This window comes from Cnephaeus nilssonii (assembly GCF_951640355.1).
Source record: "Cnephaeus nilssonii genome assembly, chromosome: 10".
Classification (NCBI taxonomy): Eukaryota; Metazoa; Chordata; class Mammalia; order Chiroptera; family Vespertilionidae; genus Cnephaeus; species Cnephaeus nilssonii.
Window position 1 is genome coordinate 44,760,926 of NC_137081.1, and position 24,742 is coordinate 44,785,667.

Below are 24,742 nucleotides of genomic sequence, written 5' to 3' on the forward strand. Positions count from 1 at the left end.
CCTTTTCTCAGTGGGCAGGGCTCACCGAGCGAGCCTCCTCCCATTTTGGCCAAGGACAGCCTGACCCCTTCCCTCCATGAAACTCGGATGTGAGCAGCCACAGGCTCCCTGTCTAAGTGGGGGATGGACTTGCTGACCCTGGGCCCAGAGGAGCATCTCCTCGGGCCATTGCCACGCGGACATCCCTGTGGACACTCCCTGCCGGGGAGGCCCAGCGGGGCCTCTGCAGGGTCTGCGCTGCACACACAGACCTGGAAACTGCCTGCCCGGAGGCACAGCACGCCCAGACTCCGGCCCTGCTCTTTGTTGAGAGCTGGTTTCTTTGTTAGGCCTGGGTGGTGGAGATGGAGAGGCTAGCACTGTTCCCCTCCCACTTTCCAAATGAGGAAACTCAGACATAAAGAGGACGTGCTGATGGTCAGTGACAAAGAGATGGTGAAAGTCAGCTGCCATCCCAGCTTCCCTCTCTCCTCGCGCTCCCACACAACGCGTGACTCACTCTGGGTTCTCACTGGCCGCACTAAGTTCTCATTCCACGCCGGTGTCCCTCACTACCCGGTGAGTTCCCAGAGCCACAACCACCCACAATACCTGGAGCGACATAGCGGGCACTAAATAAACATCGAAGGAACCAGTGAATGGATCCAAGTAGAACCAAACCACAGTACGGTGGGATCTTACAATAATTGGCTCTGTACTAATAGTGATGCTTCAACAAAATGTCAAGAGCATTTACAGCTCCAGAATCCATGCCCGTAACCAACTAGGATAAATCGCTGGCACTCTACTAATTCCAGACAACACAATTTAGCACCAGGATTTGTTCTGTTCTTGGCTGCTTGTGTTAGCCTCGTAGTAACTGTCATAGGGATGCCAGTCTAGGGCCACACAGGAGCGAGCACAGCACCGAGCGCTAAACAGACACTTCCTAAGTGTAGGCCAATGGCGCCCAGGCTTTGGCCGGCATTCTGGACTGCAGAGGGGCCCGGTGCACCCCTGTTCCCAGAAGGACTGTCCGTAAAGAAATCTTTGGAAAGCCGGAGAAGGAGCTGCACATCTTCGGTTTTGTGAGGCCGGTAAGTTAGTCTGACGGCATAACTTGCAGAAAAAGTTAAACAAGTTCACGTCCCGGGTGCTTGTTGCAAAGTAAATTCCTTTCAATTGCTCAGGCCTTAAAATGGAAGCCGAGCAAGGACTAAGAACTTGTAAGGCTGTGGGATGATGTGCAAATAAACAGAGGCTGACGAGTGAGTATCTGCCCCCCAGGGAGCTGGAGACCGTCCACGAGATCCGTCTGGACACCGCGGCCCTGCGCACTGTGGCCAGGAACCAGCTGGCAGGAGCGGCCTGAGCATCATGCGGCCAACTCATCCCGCAGCACCCCCGCGGCGGCACGGAGCGGGCTTCTGACGGCTTTCATTTCCAGGCGAGGGCAGCATGACTCATTTACAACATTACTGCTGCCGACTCCCTCCATGGGAAATATTCGTTTTTTAGAAAGCAGATAATGTAGATGATTAAAAGACATATGAAGAGGACAGTGAGCAGACTCAGATCCTTTAGTGCTGGTGGTGGAGGAAAGGCAAGGGGGCTCGTGGGCCACGACCCAGGAGGGAGCAGCAAGAGGACTAAGGCTGCGTGGCTAAGTTCCTCTCCAGGTGAATTCAAGATATTGCAAAATCCGCTGAGCTGTGCTAGAGCGTGCAAAGTGGCTCTCCCCAACCCAGAACGCCAGAATTACGAGGAGGAAAACAACCTCTAAAAGTCCAAGGAGGGAAATCTTGATTTACCTATAATATCTAGTTGGAAACTTGAAGGTATTCATGCGGTGATGTAGTTAAATGCTCCCCCCAAATGCAATGCAGTTCACCCCTAGCCCCTGAATGTTCAAAGTTGGAAAAACAAGTCCTCTATCCTCTGAATTGTACCAGGCTTTGTGAGGTATCCCCCCCACCCCCCCAACCCCCCACGCACACACACAAGGCACTTTAATAGCTACTCGCCTCCATGCCTAGTTTTTATAGGATAAATAGAAATGCACCCTACCGCCTGCATAAAAGAGAGTAGGCTCCTCAATTATTTTACGGCCCAATCAATCCCGTATTCACCGAGAGCTCTGTGTGGCTGGGAACCAGTGTCTCAGAGAGGTAGGGAAGACTGTTGGCCCCTGGTGTTTCCTACACAGCACAGACACTTTGGGGGAACAGTCATTTTCATAGACTGGAGAGGGCTTTGCCAAAGTATGATGAATCAGAATAGCTTGTTTTAAAATTATTTTTATCCTGTTCTAACTATTCATATTTTAATATTAATAATTAATTGGGGGATATTTCAAGGAGGTTAATTACTACAGAGTTCTGAAAGCTGAATTACGCCCCAATAGTGGTGCTACTTGGCTTATGCCACAAAGGAAAACCTAAAGCTCAGAGCATCTCAAATGAACACCTGAGGCTTACCCAATAAACCGCAGAAAAGGAAAAAAACCAAGTAGCATTCGAGATTTTTTTAGCAACTAGGTTCAGCATGGCTGCCGAGTGAAGCTGCAGACAAGTTTTTCTGATTGCAGACGCTGCTCGGAGGGGCCACCCACACCTACCAGTGAATCGAATTGCTCTCGCGGGCAAGCAAACAGGCGTCCATTAATGGTGAGCGTCGTAAATACTGAAACATCATTAGGTTTGAGCACCACCTTTTCTGTGAACATAAAAAGCATGAGATTGCCTATTAAGTGCATCTGAGATTTGCTGCACTGCCCTAATCACACCAACAAATTGCCAGCTCGGTGAATTACCGGGACACGCAAAGTGACTGCATAAAATACAGCGCTGAAGGGGCCCGCTGAATAAAAAGGCCACAGCGCGCACACAGGCACTCGGCACTCAGGATGCCATCAGAAAGAACAACAACAACAAAAAAACAGGTCTGCAAATACCCGAGGGTCAACGCACCCAGTTCTGTGCTGCAGCTGTAATTACATACAAAGCCACACTTGCTATTTATATGACAAGTTATCTTTCCGGGTGGGAATCACACCCAGGCTTTGAAGATGGAAAGATCACTTTTGGAAAACGTAGGCAGAGGGTTCTGAGACCCCCATATAACTTTAGATGCAAAGTTTATTGTTATTTTTCACTTATTTCTAAATTCGGAGGACAACTGCATTACCTGCATTAAGCCTTCTGTATTTTAAAATTAGTTCATTCGTTTATTTAGCATTTACTACATGCTGGACACTACTCTCGGCAATGAGGATACAGAAGGGAATGATGCAGAAAAAAATCCTAGTTCAGAAAGAGCTGACATCATAGTGAGGAGGCAGTGGCCAAGACACTTGTATTATCAGAGGGTGAGAAGTGGAGAGAGGACTGCAGCAGGGAGGAGGCTAGGCAGCATGTGCAAGGGGGAAAGGTACAATTTCAGAAAGGGGGATCGAGCAAAGGAAGGGGTCCTCAGGGAGCCACTGCCATCTGGGGGAAGCTGAGGAAGTGAGGGACTGACAGCTGTGGGAAGAATGCACAGAGGCTGGGTGAGGACAGGCCTTCTGGGCCCTGGGCTACTGGGACAGAAGTGGGAGGAGAAACATTGGGAGAGTCCAGCATGCACTTCAAATTCTACATCAGTGGCATCATTTGTCTTCAAAGGTGGCAGAAATGGCTCCCCTGATCCTGAAAGATTCCCCAAATGGCTGTCACATCATTGCTGGATAAAGGAAGCTTACTGCTCCTTCCTCCAGGCTCTCATGGCCACACATGCTAGGCTGACCACTCCTAGCCTCTTGCTGCCATGGACTGTAACGGTTTATTTAATTCACCTCCTCACCGGCTTGGGAGCCCCTTGGAGGCATAGGCTGTGTCCAACCCTCCTCTCCTGTCACAGACACACTGAGTGGCCAGCAAATATATGATGAATGACATTTCAGGAAAGCAGAGAATAATCAAGTAATCCCATGGGGAAAATATTCCTCCTGTGGTTTGATGACCTAGATTCCAGGGCTACCTCACGAGGAGGGGGACCATCATCAGCTGAGAAGAACTAGCCTGTGGCCAGCTCCAACTTCAGACTTTAGCGTGTCATGCTGGACGCTCTCTGAGGGTCCATGGTTCTCAGAGCTCCAAGGCCTTGAGCATCTTTTCTGTAGGGTTTGTATGGAAAGAACTCCAGGCTGACATCCACAGCAGAGCCCTCAGTTCCAGCTGCCTCAGCTCGATCACTTCCCTCTTTCTGCTGTAGAGTGGGCACTTACCCAGCTCACTTCTAACCATGTGACCTCCGTTATTCACGGCAGGACACACAGCACCAACTTGTCCCTTTAAATCAACTTGGAAGGGCCACGCTCACTCCTGGGGTTTCTGTTTGGATGGGATATCCCATTTCGCAGAAGCTCCAAGTACTAAGTGAGACTGTTACCTCCTCCGGAGCTCATCTTGACGATGATCAGGCCTTCCCCGGAGCCCAGCTTGTCCGCAACTGCGCTGATGACTTCCCGCACCGAGGCGGCCACCGGCACCCGAATGGTTGTGTAGGTGTGGTCCATGCAATAGACCTTAAACAGAACTGTTGGGAAGGCAGCAGCAATGTGGTCAATCAGTCTTAGGAGTTCTTAAGAAAACCATAAGCTATGCAAAATGCTTAGACAGCCTCCAAAATTTGCATCATCTTGCCTTCTTACTATTATATTTATTTGGGCTCATCTACACCTATGCCTGTCCCCTCCTAAAATTTACCCTTAGCATTGGTCTAAGAATAGGTGCATGATCTCCAATTAAAAAACAATAACAGCCCAGTAGGTGTGGCTCAGGGGTTGAGCATCAACCTATGAACTAGGAGGTCATGGTTCAATTCCTGGTCAGGGCACATGCCTGGGTTGCAGGCTCAATCCCCAGTAGGGGGTGTGCAGGAGGCAGCCAATCAATGATTCTCTCTCATCGTTGATGTTTCTATCTCTTTCTCTCTCTCCCTTCCTCTCTGAAATCAATAAAAAAAATATTTAAAAAACAAAACAACAACTACAGATTACTTGTGAAAACCTACACACAGATCATGGGGGAAAATGAGAAGCATGGTTCAGTCAATTTTCTGGGTCTGCCCCTGTCTGGGAGCCTTTCTTTTCTCACAATACGGGGAGTGCTGTGTTATAGGCTGATGACCAGGTTACTGCTGCCTGGTGTGGCTGGGGGCGGGGGGAAGGCGGGGACAACAGTGACACCTCAGCAAACAGGAGCGCTTCTGCCTGAGGAGTCAACACCGGCTGCCGTGCTGCTCTCTTGGTCACCGGTTTGTGTACTTTGGGGCCGGGCCACATAGCTTGGGTGGCCTTTAGGTCATAGCTTGGGTGGCCTTTAGGTCATAGCTTGGGTGGCCTTTAGGTCAGCAGATATGTGTGTGGCACCCACAGGCTCACCTCTGAACACACAAATCCTGAAAGCAATTCTAGCTACTGTCATGCATGGGTTGAGAAGCACTCCTAAATTCCAAGGTTCATTTGTGAGTTAAAATAAAAAAATTTGGTCATTGTTATTAGTTTCATTTTGTTTTGTTTTTTGGAAAAATCTTAAACAACCAAATAATAATGGCCATCCTCTGCACCTCCCTGGTGGCTGCTCACGCACGAGGCTGGGCTCGGGGCCAGGGCCTCCCCTGGGGCAGGAGCCCTGCTCTGCAAATGACCCTGGCCCCCCACCTCTGCTAGGCGTTGGCAAAGTGCCACCTACTTTCCTGCCAGAGGTGGGCAACCTTGACACCTGGTGCCTGAGATGACCTTTCTTCCCTCCCAGGACAGGTGGTAGGGAGAGAGGCAGCGTCAGGAAGTGTGGATGAGCACCTCAGCTCCGGGCACAGGGTTCAAGAACATAAATAATCGGAATGCAAAAGGGCGCCCCAAGTAAACCATTTGAAGTGCAAAGAGGCACCCCAAGAAAAGCTATTCTGTGGGTTCACGGTGATGATTCCCAGGGGAAGGTTTCATTCAAATAATCTAAACAACCCTGAGCTGGGAGAGAATCTCACCTTCGTCAGAGCCACGGATAGGCTGGCGCTTCTGGGCTCTCTCATCGCTTGTGTTGAAATGTTGCAAAAGAACTTTGTGCTGCAAAAATTAATAACAGTAACTGCCTTAAAGGGAGAGCGGCTGGTGCACATTTGCAACTCAAAGCAAACACACCTGAGAAGCAGTCAGAAATGAAGAAAACATATCTGGTATTGATGAAAACATCACTTCTATGCGTTGCAATAGAATATGTCTGGAGAACTGTCATTTCACAGGGCACAGACAATTAGAGAATCCGAATCCATCGCCACTTACCTTCTTTTGTGGGTTCTTTGCATCTTCTGAACTACGAGAAACAGAGAGCACATTATTTAATACCGTTGGTACTCTTATTTGAAATTGCTTCACTTGTATATGGTTTTAATCTTACGTTAGAAAATGAAACCACAGCATCCCTTCAGGAGGCGATCTGAGCCTCCTCATCTTAAAATGAAGAGACCAAAGCATGCAGGACCCAGCAGAGAGATGAGCGCTTGCTGCAGGCAGATCCCCAGCAGAACGGATGTGAAAAGCCCTGGTGTCTAGGTCTCAAAGTCTACCTAGCAGCACACGCTCCCTGCAGTGTTTAATCCGTGGCTCAGGAACGCCATGGGAAAGCCTATGTTTTCACTGAGAGGACACAAACAGCGACAGTTGTGGCAGTAGAAAGTGAATGTCCCTCCTCAAACTTCCTTTCAATGCCACTGAGCATTTTATGACTGCATTCACTGCTCTGAACCACAGGGACCCAAGTTTACAAGTTAGACGCCCCAAAGAAGCATCCTCTCCTTCCCGGGCTTCCTCGTGGCAGCTTCGCAGCCTAGGAGGCAGCTGAGCAGCATCTCAGTGCCTTGGTCCCTCTGGCCTCATCGCAGCACCCACACCCGAGGCCCAGTCTGCTCAAATCAGGGCTCTGCATGGCTGTTGAAAAACCAGCCTTCACCTTGCGGGGAGCGGGCGGGGGGGGGGGGGCGGAGGCAAAGGACTCTGTGGCAGATGTGCCGACTGTGAGCAGGCACTTCCGTGATGGAAGCACACCCCAAAGCCAAGCCCTTCCTTACATCTGCTTGACAATCCTCTCCAGCTCGGGCAGCTGCTCCTTGAGGGCGGCGATCATCCGGGCATCATCTGACACAGACACATAAAACTCCTGTAATTGGCAAAGGTCACAGGCTTTTAACAAGCATCGATAAGGCACGCAGTCCTGTCAAGAGCAACAAAGACGTGTCCCTGTGTCACCTGCTTCGCTAGCCTCTCCAGACCAGGGTTTCATGGACCCGAGACCAAAAGGAGAGTGTTAAAATAAGCCGGAAGTCAAAACTGCAAGGGAGGAAAGAATTTGGAAATGAGGTGGCAGTTGTGGAACACTGGGCATGTCATTAATGCCACTGAATTGTACACTTAAAGAGGGTTACAACGGCAAATTGTATGTTGGGTGTATTTTACCGCAAAGGATTAATTGCAAATGGATTGTTTATCTGAAAGGCAATGTAATGCAATGCTTTGAAATGAGTAATTCTACAGTCTTTCTCCTCGATATTTTTTCCAGGGGAATTTTAATATTGATCTTGATATTATTTTAGTATTTGTTGGTTTATTTAATATTCACCACTAGTTGTAGTTAATTGTCGGTGGTAAAGTTGCAGTCAGGGCCCTCAGCACTGTGCTAACTTTACGTTGAGTCTGTGCCACCACCTCAGGTCTCTTTGCTGAGGTGCTAGGAGCGGTCCTGACCCCAGAGCAGCGGCGGAGGAAGCAGCTGTGTCCTGCCTCCACAGCCCAAGATGGGAGCAGGGGCTGGGCCAGCTTAACCGCCACGTGGGCCTTCACTCCATGGGTAGAGGCCACAAGTCAAGTCCTGATGCCACGCTGCTATTATTCCTTTACATTTCCAAAACACTCCATTTCCCAGCTTTAAAGTACCCTGAGGTCCACCCCTCCTCCTGCCTCACCTGTCTCGGCCTGACAAACGATATGATCAAAAGGAAGATAAGGGGTATGTTTCTTTTGGATAACGCATTCTTGAACAGACAGACTGATAAAGTTCGAAATAGAAGCCACATTGTGTTTTGCCTGCACAGAAGCGAGGCCCTTATCTAGGCTTTGAGGACAGAGTGAGTCATCGAGGAGTAAATGCCAGGCAGAGTCAATGCTGAATGTGGGCCAGGAGCCCTGGGAAAGAAAAGGGAAGTTCAGCTTCAAAGCAGTGTTTACAAGATAAATCATGTCTCTTTCAAGCCACCTCAGGGTCCCAGTAATCTATATAATAAAAGGCTAATATGCAAATCTACCGAACGGGGGACCGACCGGTTGCTATGACGTGCACTGACCACCAGGGGGCAGATGCTCAATGCAGGGGCTGCCCCCTGGTGGTCAGTGCGCTCCCATAGGGGGAGCACCGCTCAGCCAGAAGCCCTGAGCTGGGCTCACGGCTAGCGAGCGTAGCGGTGGTGGTGGGAGACTCTCCTGCCTCCACAGCAGTTGGACATTCCCCCAGGGCTCCGCACAGGCTGGGCTGAGCCCCACCGCCCCAGTGCACGAATTTTGTGCACCGGGCCTCTAGTTCCTCAATAAAATTATCTGCTTCCCTCCACTCGAAAATCTTCCATTTGATCTAGTAATCCTGTGTCTAGGAATGTAACCAAGAACAGACCTACATGCACAAAAATGTTCACTACACTATTATTCTAGGAAGGTGAAAATGGAAATGATGTAAATATTCAGCAATATGGGAACAAATAAATATATCTGTGGCAGAGCTACTCAAAGGTCATTAGAAAGACTGCACTGATATGAGAAAATCCGTACATGAAGTTAAGTGAAAAAAGCAGCCTGCAAAATGATGGGCACTCTGTGCTTTCAACCATGCAAAATATACAAAGAAAAAGAGACTATTAAAATTATATTAAAACTAGAAGCCCGGTGCACGAAATTCGTGCACGGCGGGGGGTTGTCCCTCAGCCCAGCCTGTACCCTCTCCAATCTAGGACTCCTGGAGGGATGTCCGACTGCCCGTTTAGGCCCGATCCCACTAGGATCGGGCCTAAACGGGCAGTCGGACATCCCTCTCACAATCCAGGACTGCTGGCTCCCAACTGCTTGCCTGCCTGCCTTTCTGATTGCCCCTAACCGCTTCTGCCTGCCAGCCTGATCAGCCCCTAACCACTCCCCTGACAGCCTGGTTGATGCTTAACTGCTCCCCTGCCAGCCTGTTTGCCCCCAACTTCCCTCCTCTGCCAGCCTGGTCACCCCTAACTGCCCTCTCCTGCAGGGTTGATCACCTCCAACTGCCCTCCCTTGCAAGCCTGGTCCCTCTCAACTGCCCTCCCTTGCAGGCCGGGTGCCTCCCAACTGCCCTCTCCTGCTGGCCATCTTGTGGTGGCCATCTTGTGTCCACATGGGGGCAGGGTCTTTGACCACATGGGGGCAGCTATATTGTGTGTTGCAGTGATGATCAATCTGTATATTACTCTTTTATTAGATAGAATAGAGGCCTGGTGCACGGGTGGGGGCCAGCTGGTTTGCCCTGAAGGGTGTCACAGATAAGGGTGGGGGTTCCCTTGAGGTGTGGGGCGGCCTGAGCAAGGGGCCTGTGGTGGTTTTCAGGCTGGCCACACCCCCTGGCAACCCAAGGGGAGGCCCTGGTATCTGGAATTTATTTTCCTTCTACAATTGAAACTTTGTAGCCTGGGGCGGCAGCCATTTCTGTGGCAGTTAATTCACCTTCTACAATTGAAACTTTGTTGCCTTAAGCAGGTGAGCCCGGCCAGGGTGTGTGGAAAGCTTTGCTTCCCCTGTTGCCACCGGCAACCCTGGCCTGCTCTCTCAAGCTCCATTCTGCCGCCATTTGTTTGAATTTGTTTACCTTCTATAATTGAAACTTTGTAGCTTGAGTGGAGGCTTAGGCCTGCAACGGCTATGGAAAGCTTGGCTTGCTCTGTTACCTGGGAAACCTTGCTCTCTGTGGCTGTAGCCATCTTGGATTGGGGTTAATTTGCATACTCGCCCTGATTGGCTGGTGGGCGTGACTTGGCTGATGGGCGTGGCTTATGTAGCAAAGTGATGGTTAATTTGCATATTACCATTTTATTAGAGAGGATGCTACCAATTATTGCCCTGGCTGGTGTGGCTCAGTTGCTTGAGTATCATCCATGTACCAGGAGGTCATTGGTTCCATTCCTGGTCAGGGCACATGCCCGGGTTGTGGGCGCGATTACCACTAGGGGGTGTGCAGGAGGCAGCCCATCAATATTTCTCTCATTGACGTTTCCATCACTCTCCCTCTCCTCTCTCTCCAAAAACAATAAAAAACGTATTTTAAAAATGCTACCAGTTATTGAATTAGAGTGATGGGATAACGGATGATTGTTTTCTTTACTTTTCTTGTAGTAAGTACCTTTCTGATAAAGGAACATGTTAACAAAGTCTAGAATTTGTGATTATAGTCCCTCCAGGGAAGCTGCCCTGCCTATGGGTAGTCCTGTGTATTGTAGGACAGAGGTGTATTCTGGGAAGAGACCCTCCACTCCACCCCGCCACGTACCTCCAGGAAAGCCATAGCCACGTCATCCTCTTGTAGGAGGTCCCCGTACACGGCGGCCCACTGCAAAACCAGGCGGACGACTCGCCTCTTGTTGTTGAGGGCATAATCCATTTTCTCCTGCTCCGTACCTTGCGAAGGCTGGGCGTGGTAAGTTCCAAGGAGTCAAGGAAGACATTAGCCATTTCACACTCCTTTGACTGTGCTACTTGCAAAGGCAGGGAGTGACAGATCCCAACATCAGAGGGCCAGCCTTCTGCACTGATTCATTTCTTCCCTCAGGCCCTCACAAAATCCCCACCCACACAAAAGTCCTGGACCAAATGAATACAACCCTTACCGAGGACTGCTGACCTTGACCCGATAGTTTCCCAAGAAATTAGACCCGCCAGGCTCCACCCGGACTTGCGTGTGGACAGGATTCTTGTGCCGAGCTCCGGCTTTCATCGGGCTGTACCACATTCCCTGCCTGCCCTCCACCTGGCCCTTCATTTCTCGGGGTGGGGATGCTTCTCACTGCCGCTTGTCTCTAGGTGCCTTGCCATCTCTTGTTGGTTCCCACAACTCTGCACGCATCTCCTTCATCTCCTTCATTATATGCATTTCAGTGAAACCCTTCCAAGTGCTCATCTAGTAACTCCAGAACCACGACTGATACAAAGAGTGCGTGGGGAGGGAGTTTGGGGGGGGGGGGTAGTGAGGCTGGAGGAAGATAAGCTCACCCATATGAGGATGAGGAAAGATTCCTGCTGTATTGATCTGGTGAGGGTCTCAGTTTTTATACCATTCCTTCTTCTCTTGTCTGAAACCACAACTAACTCATATTGGCTTTTTGTGCATTTATGGCTAGCCAACTTAAATAAACTATAAGCTCTCTGAGACTTCAGATGATACACTATGGTCTTGTATTCTAAACGATACCTAGCACAGGGACTTCTATCTAGAGATTTTATTTGTTTATTAATACAACAAATGCTTGATTGAGTGCCCACTACATGTGTCAGGTAAAGGTCCCTGCTCTCGGCGTTCATCCTTATGTGGACTACAGCAAGGAGACTATAGTATGTGACCAGGAAAGATTTCAGATTAGACATACTGTTCCTTTTTCAGTGACTATTACAGATAACTGGTTCGCAGAACGATTTCCCTCATTATAACTTACCCTGTGACTGGCACATAGAGTACCACAGTCAAGCTCTACTTCATAGTCTGGTGAGGAAAGGATCGTTCCCTTTCTGCAAGTGAGCGCACGGACAGTAAAGGAGCGTAAATGGCCAGGATTACATAGCGAGGATGAGGAGTGGGTTTTGAACCCAGGACTCCTAATCCCAGCTAGTTTTCTTCCACATCACACAACCGCCCCGCGCCTCAGCTGCCTAGCCCCACGCCTCAGACCTGCCTACAAGACTGGCTGCGCCTACGGTTCCCACCAGGACTTCAAAGGCCCTGCAGAAAACTGCCCCCTGGCTGTGCTGCGCTTGAGAACTACACCAGTGAAAGGCCTTTTCTAAAGACTATAAATAATCATGATCAAGGTAAATGACAGAACCTTAAAGCCAAGGTGGACTGCATGTAAATGGGTTGCAAAATGGCTTTCATAAATTGAGCACGGGAGTCATAAAAAAGAAAATTGCTTAACCTGTATTGCTACAATTCTCTCTGAACTTACAATAAAAAAAGGGAAGAAAGATCACTTTATGTGAAAATTATTTCTTTTCTGATTAACCCTTTGGTGTCTTGATTGTCTACACACATAACTCGCCCCCCCAAAAAAAAATGGCAATGCTAGGCACGACATTTTATGACTATTTTTTATGGTAACTAGCAGCATAGTCAGGTACATGGCGGTTACAAATTAATGATTCCTGACAGATTATAAAAATACGTACTGGTTCAACCGAGAGTCAGTGAGTAAAGGAGTCTTTCTTACTTGCATGGGGCTGAAATGGTTTGAAATTTCAAGTTGATATCGAGTGGTTATAAGTCTAACTTTCCAGGTTATCTGGATTTGGATTCCAGGAGCCAACACAAATGCTTGTGTGTCGGCTACAGAGGTATGAGCAGCACACCTGTGGCTGCCCTCTAGGGTCCTTGTAGGATGACTAAATCAACGTGTCTTTGAGGGTCAAGACAAAGGTTTTCCTTGTCCTCTCTCCTCTTGGGAAATTTGTCTGTTGTCAACAATGAAAGATAGACTCTCTGACTGGAGGGATTAGCATGCTAACACTTCAAATGTGTAAAGAGCTTGACAGTTTATAATAAATATGCTTAATGTGCTCATAGGATCCTATAACGCTCTCTACAAACTGCAGGGGAAATATTTACAGACGAGGAGACTGAGGGTCAGGGAGATCTGCTCAGCCTTGGTCAGTGAGTAAATGGCAGGCTTTACAAATCCAGACAAGGCTCTTTCCATTATCATCGCCCCCATAGCCCCAAAGAGCGGCTATAGTGACATTAGTGCTTGGGTTCATGAAATTATTAAATAATTTTATCTGAGGGGCAAAAACCCAACTTTCCTGGAGCTGACTCAGCGTGATGGGAACCTAAACCAGAGTTGAGTGCACACTGCTTGTCAGGAGTAACTCCCAGCCTCCTAGGAGCCGGAACTCACTGAATCTGGGGGAAGAGGCTTTCTCTAATGTCTCATAAACATTAAGCATTTTTGCCTTTGGAAAAAAACAAAGAGAAGCATTGCTTTGTTTCACAAAGCCTTGCCTTTCCCCTTACAGATGTTGATTTACTAAAATAGAGGTGGGGTAATACTACTTTTATAGCTGAGTTCACACATGTGCCCTCCCTAGGCAACATACCATTCCAGTCCTGAGCAGGCTGCTGAGTCAGGTTCTTAAGGGACACAGAGGAGACTTTATATGTAATTGATTACACCTGAAATGACATAGGCGAGTTGCTGGGGCTTCTATTCACACAACGATCTTCTCAGGCTTTTAGAAGATTTATGTGATTTTTAGATTTTATTAAACACCCACAAAAAAAGGTGGAGAAAGGAAAAAACACACAACTATATACCCTTTAGGTAGCAGCCAAAAAAAATAAAGAACATCTCACCAGGTCCCTTGTATCAATATGATATCAAAATGCAACCTAAGAAGAGTAATATTTCAAATGTAGTATGTTCATGAATTTAAACACATCAGGCTAAAACTAGAATAATGCATTGTTCATTTGCTGCAGTAAGTCCTATTTGGAATAAAAATCTAACTATTTTTCAGGATGTATAACAGTTTAGAAAGGGTTATCAATGCATTCCACACACACAAGATATTTTTTAACATCTGAAGAACACTATCTGAAATATGTAATTGGTTAATGTCTATGTTAAGAGTAGATTAGTAGAGAAAATAAAATATATACTATTCCAATGATTTTATCAAATGATCTGGAAATACTTGTCTTGAATAAGACCATGATTTCTGATATGAAAATTGGGTTCAGGTAAGAAGTACTATGGCTGCTTGAATTCAAAGGGAAAAGAGACACAGAAAGATAACACAGTTTTGGCATCTCATGAAGTGCTTGGTAAAAGTCTAAAAGAGAATCTAGAATTAGTCACTGAATTGTTATTTTAGACACAATTCTTAAAAGGCCATTATAGTCAAAGTGGCCAACTCATCACTAATACTGAGATGATTGACAGAATTATAGAATTTGTGAGCAGCAAAAGCCCTTTGATTGTATCTCCTTGAAAACCACCATTTTAGAGGTAAGGAAACTGAGGTAGAATGAGGTGATTTTTCCAAATTTATCAATGGAATTCTTGGGACTAGAACTCAGTCCTCTTATCTCCCTCCCTAGTACTGTTTATATGTTTATGCTGTTGTGTTTTATTGGACATTCATATTTTTTATGCTAACATATATTATACAGCAGAATTAGGTTAGATAACAGGGAAATCCATCTGAGACATAGAAATTGATCCCCCCAAATTCTCAAAGACAACAAAGTACATGCAAGAAGTCAAGAGTTAAATGTTGCAGCCTTGACAATCTGATGTCAGGGGAACACAGAAATTTTAACTGAATTATATCCTCTTGGCTATAGTTTTAACCAGTTCTCTTGTCCAATATCTGTTGATTTAGGAAAGCAGCAACTCACCACTACTAACCAAACATTCTTAAATCTACTGGCCATTCAAATCCTAACTTGAGGTTTCTCTTGTTATGGCATTAAGACTCCTTACCATCTGGCAGCATTAAATCCAAATCTTTAACAGCAAGAAACATGGAGTAAACTCACTGTGCATCTCCACATTTTCTAGTCAAGGTCTGGGCACATGAAAACATAAAAAGCCTCAAGTGTTTGTTGATTGACTGCTTACCTTAAACAATTCAATCACGCTCTTTGGAGTGCAATATATAATGCAATTTTCTAAAAAATAGAAGACTCTTTTTATCTTACCACAGCTCTCTAAAACCCTTTATCTAAATTATCTCAAGTTCCATCGCGTTGTGACATCAGCAAAATCATAGACACATTCTAAGCAAGATCATGCTCAGTGTCACCAGGTTGACTAAACACAAACACCAAAATGTCTGGTACATTATTTAAACAGAATCATTTAGTGATCAAGTATTTATTATAGGAGCACAAACTCTGAGTGACTCAATCTTCATTGAATCGGACCAGCTCTTTCAGCAACATGTAGATGCAGCTGCGGACGGATTGGACCTGCTTTCAATGAGGTACTAGGACTGAGAGTCGGGAAAGGAGAAGGCCACAGTGTAGGCTACGGGCTTCCTACCCTGCCAACAGCAGGCTTAATATTCCATTGAGTCATTTTCCTCATGCTGGCTTTGCCGTTCAAACACTGTAATTATTTCATATATTTTTACCTAGTTATTATCTTACTCACCACAGGCACCTGTAATTTTTCTGTATTTTTTTTTTTTTTTGCTGCTCATTTACTTATTCTTAATTCAGCTATTAATGGTTCCATGTATTAAAATGATCATGGGGGAAAGTAAGTGAAAACCTCCTACGATGTAGAGGCAGCAGATTCATTACAGCCTACAACAGGGAATAAAATATGTATACTTTTTGCAGTAAGTATATGCTAATTATGCAGCTATTTATAAAACACTTATCAACATTCAAACTGGTACTCTTCAATATTGTTGTTTTCTAAAGCCCTGCTTTGCATACAAGATCTCTGCTTGCCGCTGAAAACAAACTTTGGGGGTCATATGCCCACTGACTAAACAAAGCTTTTGTACATATATATATATTATTTTTACCTTATGCCACATACCTCTCATGATGGTATAATAATTTCTTTATGTGGGCCAATATATTTACATTTCCTGTATAAGGGGCTTTATGGTTTATAATGTGCTTCCACACACATGGCCTCATTTGGTCACAACAGCCTGGGGAGGTGGGAAGACAGGTATAACTACCCCTGTTATACAGACAGGGCTCAGAAAGGTTAGGGATGACTGCGGAGTAATACAGCTTGTAAGATGCAGGCCTTCTGATTTCAGAGCTCTTGCTTTCCCCACTATACTATGGGCCCTCCTTCCTACCCTGCCTGCCTCTGTGGAGAACCCAAACACCCTGAGCATGGAGCCTGTTCCCTCTTTGATGCAACCTGTCCTGGGGAATTGCATGCTCTGGAATTAGACCACTTGGGTTCCTATCCGGGCTCCCCCACTTATAAACTGTGAGACGCTCGGTCAGTTACGAACCATTTAGAGCCTCAGTCCCTTCATCTGTAAACTTCAGAGGACTGTTGTTAAGGATGAGATGGGACAATATTGGTAAGCCATGTAGAACAGTATCTGAGACATATTAAGTGCTCAGTAAGAGTTAGCTATCATGATCACTATAGATCCACTTCTGGAAATCATTTAAGATCCTTTAAATGGTTGGCTTCGGAATTTTAACTCTGTGATGCTGTTCCTACCAACATAGCTGTCCTGGGTTTGTGTGTTCCTACGAACGTTGAGCTCACGGAAGCAATTTCTGTGCCGTCATTTTCTTTAGATCCCTCCCATCTCCTTGCTCAGAATATGTTTTTTTCCTACTGGGTTCAAATCTTGTTCTAACACCTACCAGCTATGTAACGTGGGGCCAATTACTTCACTGCTCAGTCTCACTTCTTATTGTAGAGAGTATACTTCTCACAGTGTTGATATGAGGCTGAGAAAACATATGTAGAACAGTTGGCAGAATATCTGATAATACAATCTTTTTTATTTCAAAGAGCACATCATGTTCATATCATTATTAAACCAAGTCTTCCTTCCTTAGTGGAAATAAACTCTTCACTTACATGTCTGCAGAAGTAAATTGCTCCGATAGTGACACACAGACCAAACACTTTTCAGAGCCGAATGGAGGCTACAATGGTAAAACTTGGCTCCAGCAAAATTTAAGATAACCATCTTCCTTAGGAATCTAAAATATATTTCTAAAAACCTGGCTTCATCTAGATAATAAGAACCTGATACTGTTTTGGTATCAATAAGAAAAGCAAATTTTAAAAAATGTTTTTGTGTTTTTTTTTAGAGAACCCAAGACAACTACTAAAGAGAACATCTCCAGGCCAATGTCACAGAGAAATAAATGATGGAGACCCTGCTTTTTCAGTAGGAAATCTGTTGTGTTTATTTTGTTCCTGTATAAAGGATGTAATACATATAAAAAGTTTCAGCTAAAACTTAGTGACAAATCTGGATTCTATATATTTATTTTTTCCCTTTTAATTCAAGAACCTAACAATTTTTCCATGCAAAAAGTATAGAATTTGTGTTGACTATTAAGTCAAAAGAAATTAGGATAGTAAGAGAAAATATTTGACCAACCGAAATCATTGCTGTATTTAAATTTTTATAAATTTAAATATGAGCCATTTGTCATTTAAGATTCTTAAGAACAATCAGTCCTAAACAACAGAGACCTGCATTTGTTGACATAACAGAGAATTTATTAGCAGGACATTATTAGTTTCTGTCATCATAGACTCCATTTTCTTTCCTGACTCTACTTATTTCAGTTTCTTCATAAGGATCATTACCCTAACATCTGTAGAATGACTGTTGCTGGCATTGGGGCTACAGACTTCCTGTTCTCTCTCTTAAATGTTGAAAAAGCTTTTTACCCAGAAAGCCTCTCTTTGAGTCTCATTGTACCAGTGTACCTTGGGCCTGCAATTTGAGAACCAATCATGGTCAAGGCTAGCCACCTACTGTAAGTAGCTAGAATGACCAACGAAGATCACATTGACGTCAGGGTGTCAACTACAATGTCCACTCCAACTAGAATCTCATTAGTGCCACCTGGAGTTTCTGCCAGTATGTGAGGAATCATAGGTGATTATTTGGCTTCCATGTCCTTGATTTCTCCTACATGTAAAATGAAATAAATATCATAGCAGTCCTTTGTTTGCCTCAAAGTGGGGGCTAGGTGTTAGAATTATAAAGTAAATGTATGAAAATGCTCTGAATCAAGGATATTGTTATTAAATTCAAAATAATATTAACTTAGTTGTGACCATATACTGAATTGAAAGACTGACTATATTTGTATAAACAAAAATATAGCAGAGTGTAGTCATGAAACACAGAAATTAAGACAATCAGAGAGCAATTTGGTACTGAACACCAAACATGTTAATATATTACATATTCTGTGCCTACTTTTAGAAATTTAAAGCAAGAATATTATCATCTATATGGGCAAAGATTTAGCTAGAAGGACATAGATTCATCCCCTTATATTTGTTACAGGAAAAATGTGAAGATAATTTAAATATCCAATAGGAAGAGGCTAAGAAAGTAAATTACGACATATCTGCCATATAATATTGAGTCATTAAAAATGATAATGTGTTTTTCTCGTGCATTTTTGTCACCTTATGTTGCCCAGCACTATATGACACATTGTAAGTGCTCAATAAATGCTTCTGAAATTACCTGAAAAAAAAATGATGTAGTTTTACATATATATATATATATATATATATATATATATATATATATATATATATATATGTATATATTTGAAAAGATATCCACAACATACCAGTAAGAGAGAGAAAAATATTACAAAAAACCCCCACATATAACATGATCTCACATATATGAACTTATATAAAATTTCTTGAAGGTATTTCACAAAACAGTGGTGAGATACCAGATGAATTTATCTCTCTTCTCTTTTTTCTGTAAATTGAATTTTTTTACAATGAGAATGTTTTAGTTTTAAAGATGACAAATCTATCTATATTTAGAAAAATGATGCGGAAAAGTACTTAGTGGCAAAGAAAGATATTCATAAAATATTGTTTAGTGACAAAGCACACACAATTATTTATAGTATGAGTCCATTATCCTATCTAATAAAAGAGTAATATGCAAATTGACCATCACTCCAACACACACAATGGCTGCTCCCATGTGGTCAAAGATGGCTGCCCTCATGTGGGCACAAGATAGCCACCACAAGATGGCCAGGAGGGAAGTTGGGAGGGACCAGGCCTGCAAAGGAGGGCAGTTGTGGGTGATCAGGCCAGCAGGGTAGGGCAGTTGGGAGGGACCAGGCCTGCAAGGGAGGGCAGTTGGGGGCAATCAAGCCTGCAGGGGAGGGCAGTTAGGGGTGACCAGGCTGGCAGAGGAGGGAAGTTGGGGGTGACCGTGCCTGCAGGGGAGAGCAGTTGGGGGGACCAGGCCTGCAGGGGAGGACAGTTAGGGGCAAACAGGCTGGCAGGGGAGCAGTTAGGCATCAATCAAGCTGGCAGGGGAGTGGTTAGGAGGTGATCAGGCTGGCAGGCAGAAGCGGTAAGGGGCAATCAGGAAGGCAGGCAGGTGAGCAGTTGGGAGCCAGCAGTCCTGGATTGTGAGAGGGATGTCCGACTGCCCGTTTAGACCCGATCCCGGTAGGGGTCTCAGATTGGAGAGGGTGCATGCTGGGCTGAGGGACACCCCCCCCCCCCCCCCCGTGTATGAATTTCGTGCACTGGGCCTCTAGTTATATTTATAATTACAACTCTATATGTTTTTTTAAACATACTAACATGTTAACAATAGTAATACCTGGTGAGGTGATAGTTGGTTTTAATTTTCCTTTTAAAGACTAATGGAAGAATGAACTGAATTTTAAGTATAGATTTTAAAAAGGTTAAAAAAACTGGAGATGAAAAGTACAGAAACTGAACAAATATAATTTTAAAAACTCATTATAAAGCACTTGTATTCATCAGGTCAAATCATGTCCCAAGCATATCTAATGAATAGAGACTCTCTCTCATTAGCACATAAAAGGCCTGAAATATTAATGTTAAACAGAATTCTACCACCTTCCTCTGTGCTAAAAGCAAAATTGGAGGAGACACACAATGTGGATTAAGGACAGAAATAAGTGTCAGTAGCTCAAGAATTAAATCTTTTCTGTACTAGTAATTACCTTTCTCTGAGCAAATCATAATTTTTCATTATTCTAATTTATTGATTTGGAAAAAGAGGAGTGAAAATACTGACTTCTACATAGGGCTGCTGTGAAAAGTCACATATTAAGTACTTTGAAAACACTCAGCCAAAGGAACGCACTTTAACGTGGGTGCTTAAATGGAACTTGGTTAAGTATTTTAATATCCTTACATCCCATGTTAAGAACATGGGGTTAACTTCCTTGTTCAGTTTTACATTGTATCCCCCTGTCGCTGTGCATGTGGTGTTACACGGTTTATGTGTATGTCGTTTTTGTCTGCCCACCATCTATTTCTGCACTTTCAGTTTTTCTTCATAGGCAGTCTCCCTCCAGTAAAGTGCATTGCCTCCCCTTGACCAAGATGTCAGCAGTGGCCCAAGCTAGGCCAACTGGCCCCTCCTTCCCAGAGATATGGGAGGAGGTGAGGACCCCGGATGCTTGGAGCAGATTTACCCCAACAGCACTGCCTTCAGTTGCTGCCTCGAGCCCCTTTCTAAGGCCTGGGCTCTTCAAAGATTCCTTCAATTCTCTGAGTTACGCCATATTCTTCTTAGATTCTTTTATTCGTTGCCAGTCATGGTTGTTTCATGTTACTCATAACCAAAAAAAAGTTGCTTATATAACATCTCCCCAGATAGAAAGGGATTAAAAATTGAATCCTTAGCATTACATAGAAGCACTTATACATGTATGGCCTTCTGGGATAGAGCCTTTTCCATTTGCTTGCACGCAGCAGGATAAACTCTCTGGCACGCCCTCCCAGGCATACCCTCCCTGGGCATTACAGAATAGTAGTTCTTGTTTGAGACTCTTATTCCCAGTATCTAAGGACCAGGTTTAGGCTGCCCAAGTGGCTATTTAAATTAATGAAAGTTAAATACAATATAAAAATTCAGTTCACGCATCATAATAGCTAATTTCAAGGCTAGTGGCTACCGGGCTAGCACAGATGTGGAACATTCCCATCATTACAAAATGTTCTATTGGACACTCCATCTATTTGCTTTCAATAAATTAGGCCCACTTTGGTTTTAGCCACCTCAGTTGTGCAATACATTGTCAAAAAAAATGTTCTTAAATGGTAATTAAAGAATAAGCTTTTAAAGAAATACTGGTAAGTTGTAAAGAAAAAGCCGCCACACCCAAGCTTGGAATCCTGAGACCGGGGTGAATCATGGCTCTGTCACTGCCTTGGGAATGTCACTCCATTTTTCTGAACTTGAAAATCCTCATTTGTGTCATAAAGCTAATACTAACCCAATAGACTCCTGTAAGCATAAGTGGTATATTACAGGCCAATGCTCTTAGCATGGTGCCTGACACATAAGGAATTGATTCCAAATGGAACAGTGGAGAGAATCTAGGTTCCTGTAGGGCCCGGTGTGATGAAGGGGGTCCAGGGCACTAGGTGATACAGATGATACCCAGCCACCCTGGGTTCCCTATATCTACTGAGAAAAGAACTGGGATTGGATACACAGGTTCCTCTCGATTCTATTGTTCACTTCCCTGTCTCCACCTCCCCTCGCCCCCAACATCATTACTGCCATACCTTCCTACCTAGAATGGCCAGGACTTGAGTTGTTTTCATTTAAAAACAGAGGTCACTGGTAACGAATGTTCTCAATCAACTTTGAAGAGGACAAGCTAATAAATGAACAAATCAGAATTTGCAAAAAATAAACTTAGTGTTGGGGGCTTGAGTAGTAAAGATGATATGACTTATAGCCCACAGTACTTCTACTCTTCTTTTGGTTTTAAGTCCACTGTACTCTCTTACTCTTCTTCTTTTTTTTTAAAGTATTTTTTATTGATTTTTTTTTTTTTTTACAGAGAGGAAGGGAGAGGGATAGAGAGTTAGAAACATCTATGAGAGAGAAACATTGATCAGCTGCCTCCTGCACACCCCCTACTGAGGATGTGCCCACAACCAAGGTACATGCCCTTGACCGAAATTGGACCTGGGACCCTTCAGTCTGCAGGCCCGATGCTCTTTCCACTAAGCCAAACCGGTTAGGGCTCTTCTTTTGTTTTGTTTGACTTAAGCTTATCCATGTGCTGTTGAAAAAATTAGTGTATATTCAATGGTGGTTTTTATTTTTCCTTCCAACAAATCTCAAAGATCTAAGATTGACTGCCGTGTATGGAGCTGAAAGAGCACAGAGAGATTCTGAGTATGTTAATCTTACTTGAGAAAAACTGATTATGAGCCAGAAAGAATATATAAAATATGTAAGTCTCATTAAGCTGTCTTTACTTAGTAAGATAGTTCCCAGGCAAATAAACACCCAAATTTCACTCTTGCAGCTCCCTCTGAATAACACATTCAACTCAAATCTCCTGTCCTCACGCATTCTATTGACTTCAAAGAGAATGATGGGTGAACAAGAAAATGAGAATCAGGTAGGGCAATTATAATTCTGAAAAAGGAAAGCATTCCCAATGTTGATTGGATTGCCCAGAAAAAAGAAAGCTATTCTCCTTCAATATATTTAACTGCTCACAAAAGGCCAAAGTGTTTTGGGTTCTAAATTTTCATTGCTTTAAAAATAAAGCAGAATCAGAAAATACATTTTCACATAGCCCCCAACCCCTAAATTGAGAGTATGACTTATTAATAATATTTACTTCTTTTACTTAATTTACATTTTCTGAAAGTTCCCTCTGAGCCAGACATGGTATACCAAATGGTCAATTCAACAGACTATTGAAAAGCTGCCCCAAACAAACTCAACTTTCAAGCTGCCAAGAAGAACTGCCATTAGAATTTCAAGTTTTATAACTTTTATTTAAGCAAATGTAATGATAATAAAAATAGCAATGAAGGAATGAATTTTCAGTATCTAGAGGAGAGGATGGACTAGGACAAATGTAAAAGAGAAGTTATCCCCCAATGATAACTTGTCTTTAAGCCAGTGGGTTAGTGGTCTGATTAATACTACAGCTTAGAGGAGGAACACAAGCAGGCCACAACCCAACCTGCCAGGTATCCTAACAGGTACAATGTCTGCCTCCCAGGTTAGTATTACCCCTAGTAATAATCCCAGATTCTTCTCCATAATTTCTCTAGCCTACCTCCCAGGTATGTACGTTTATAACCGGTATCACCTTCCTGAGGTGACTTGATTCCCATTTTGCACCAGTAATGAGGAAGAAATCCTCCAATATGACGCAGCAACACCATGCCAAGGAGAGCTGGGGTCTATGCTGGGGAAAGCACAGCTCTGCCTGGGCCATGACTTACCTTCAGAGGCTGGGGTGAGATAACGGCCATGTACATACAGGGTGTCTTGAAGGGAATAGAGACTTTTCACAGTAAAAGGATATTGGGCCATCAGGGCTGGGCAAAGCTGGTTATTTGGCATAAAAACACAGTGCATCATAACAAAGTCATTTAAAACAGAATCTGCAGAGGAGAGAAAAGGAAATTAGGTTCTTAGAGAAATCTTTAGGAAAGCAAGTGTATCTATTCTTTGGTGTTTGACCAATGGTTCTCATATGTTGGCTTGGAGAATTACGGTTTTACTGTACAGAGAAGCACTGCATATAAAAATAACTATATATATATATATATATATATATATATATATATATATATATATATGAGAGAGAGAGAGAGAGCGTGCAACCCATGGATAGTACCGTGTATGCAAAGAAACATGGTCATTTATTTGTCACCTTTACAACATATGTCTTTTGTCAATATCATCTTTTCTTTATCTCTTTTTCACCGTCTATTTCCAGAGGAAGCATGAAGGAAGAGAGGATGATGGAATTACAGAAAAAGAAGGGGTAAGAGCAGAGAATTGGTGAGGATAACAAAAGATGGAAAGGAAAAGAAAAGAAAAGATATAGGCTGTGAGTAGCAACAGAAGCAAAACAAAGCTCTCTAATAGATTAAAATGGTGACTGTCCTGCAGTTGAAGTTGTTTTGAAGGTAGGTAATCACGGAGACGGCAGGGAAATAAGGCAAGTCCCAAAGATAAGCTTCATTTGCTTCATTCTGAATCCATGCTGGTTTTTTATCGCAAAGACAACACTCACTAGTCAGCGTTGGTGGAAAAGCACCTGAAGACAGGCCTGAGAGCCTATGGAATCCACCTGATGAAACTTGGAATCCCAGATGCCATGGGGACTTTCAATGAAGACATGAACTACACTGGCTGAGATTTGTGAAACTCACATAGCTTTTCAAATAGAAAATGGTGAGAAATGTGAAATTTTTAACTATATAAATTAGATAAACATTACTGTCTATGTTTTAAATGAACTTATATTGGCAAAGTTGGAATCACTGATTAAAGGTTTAACTATTATACTCATCTAAAAAAATTGAAATATAACTGACATACAACATTATGTAAGTTTAAGGTGTACAATGTCTTGATTTAATACATTTATATATTGCAATATGATTACCACCAGGGTGTCAGCAAACGCCTCTCCACGTCCCATAATACCACTATACTCATTAAAATATAAGGGATAAGTGTAACCCCAAGCTGTCATCCTGTCATCACTCAGTGTTACCAGTCATTTCAGTCCCAGTATACTGAACCAGAGAGGATGCAGACCTAAGTTGTATAGAACTTTTTTAAGTACAAAAGGACTTTGGCTTGTCCAAGTGTGACATCGAGGGTCTCCTTTATATGTTTTAGATATTCTCTGAGGAGAGGGGAGATGATCCTTGCTTATGAGGCTCCCAGAAGGCCTGTGCTATACAGTAGTTC

The 24,742-nt window shown here is 43.9% G+C and overlaps 1 protein-coding gene across 11 annotated transcripts in view; it reads right to left on the bottom strand.

The window, feature by feature from the left end:
- Nucleotides 1-24,742, bottom strand: part of RAPGEF4 (Rap guanine nucleotide exchange factor 4) — a 269,856-nt gene that overhangs the window by 28,431 nt on the left and 216,683 nt on the right. For all 11 annotated transcript variants that reach the window (XM_079782132.1, XM_079782138.1, XM_079782137.1 and 8 more), the window contains 7 exons: nt 23,340-23,418; nt 10,569-10,719; nt 7,087-7,175; nt 6,302-6,332; nt 6,007-6,085; nt 4,408-4,554; nt 2,597-2,694 (listed from right to left, as the gene is read on the bottom strand). In XM_079782132.1, coding sequence (XP_079638258.1) covers nt 2,597-2,694; nt 4,408-4,554; nt 6,007-6,085; nt 6,302-6,332; nt 7,087-7,175; nt 10,569-10,719; nt 23,340-23,418 — 674 coding nt within the window. The remainder of the gene's footprint in view (nt 1-2,596; nt 2,695-4,407; nt 4,555-6,006; nt 6,086-6,301; nt 6,333-7,086; nt 7,176-10,568; nt 10,720-23,339; nt 23,419-24,742) is intronic.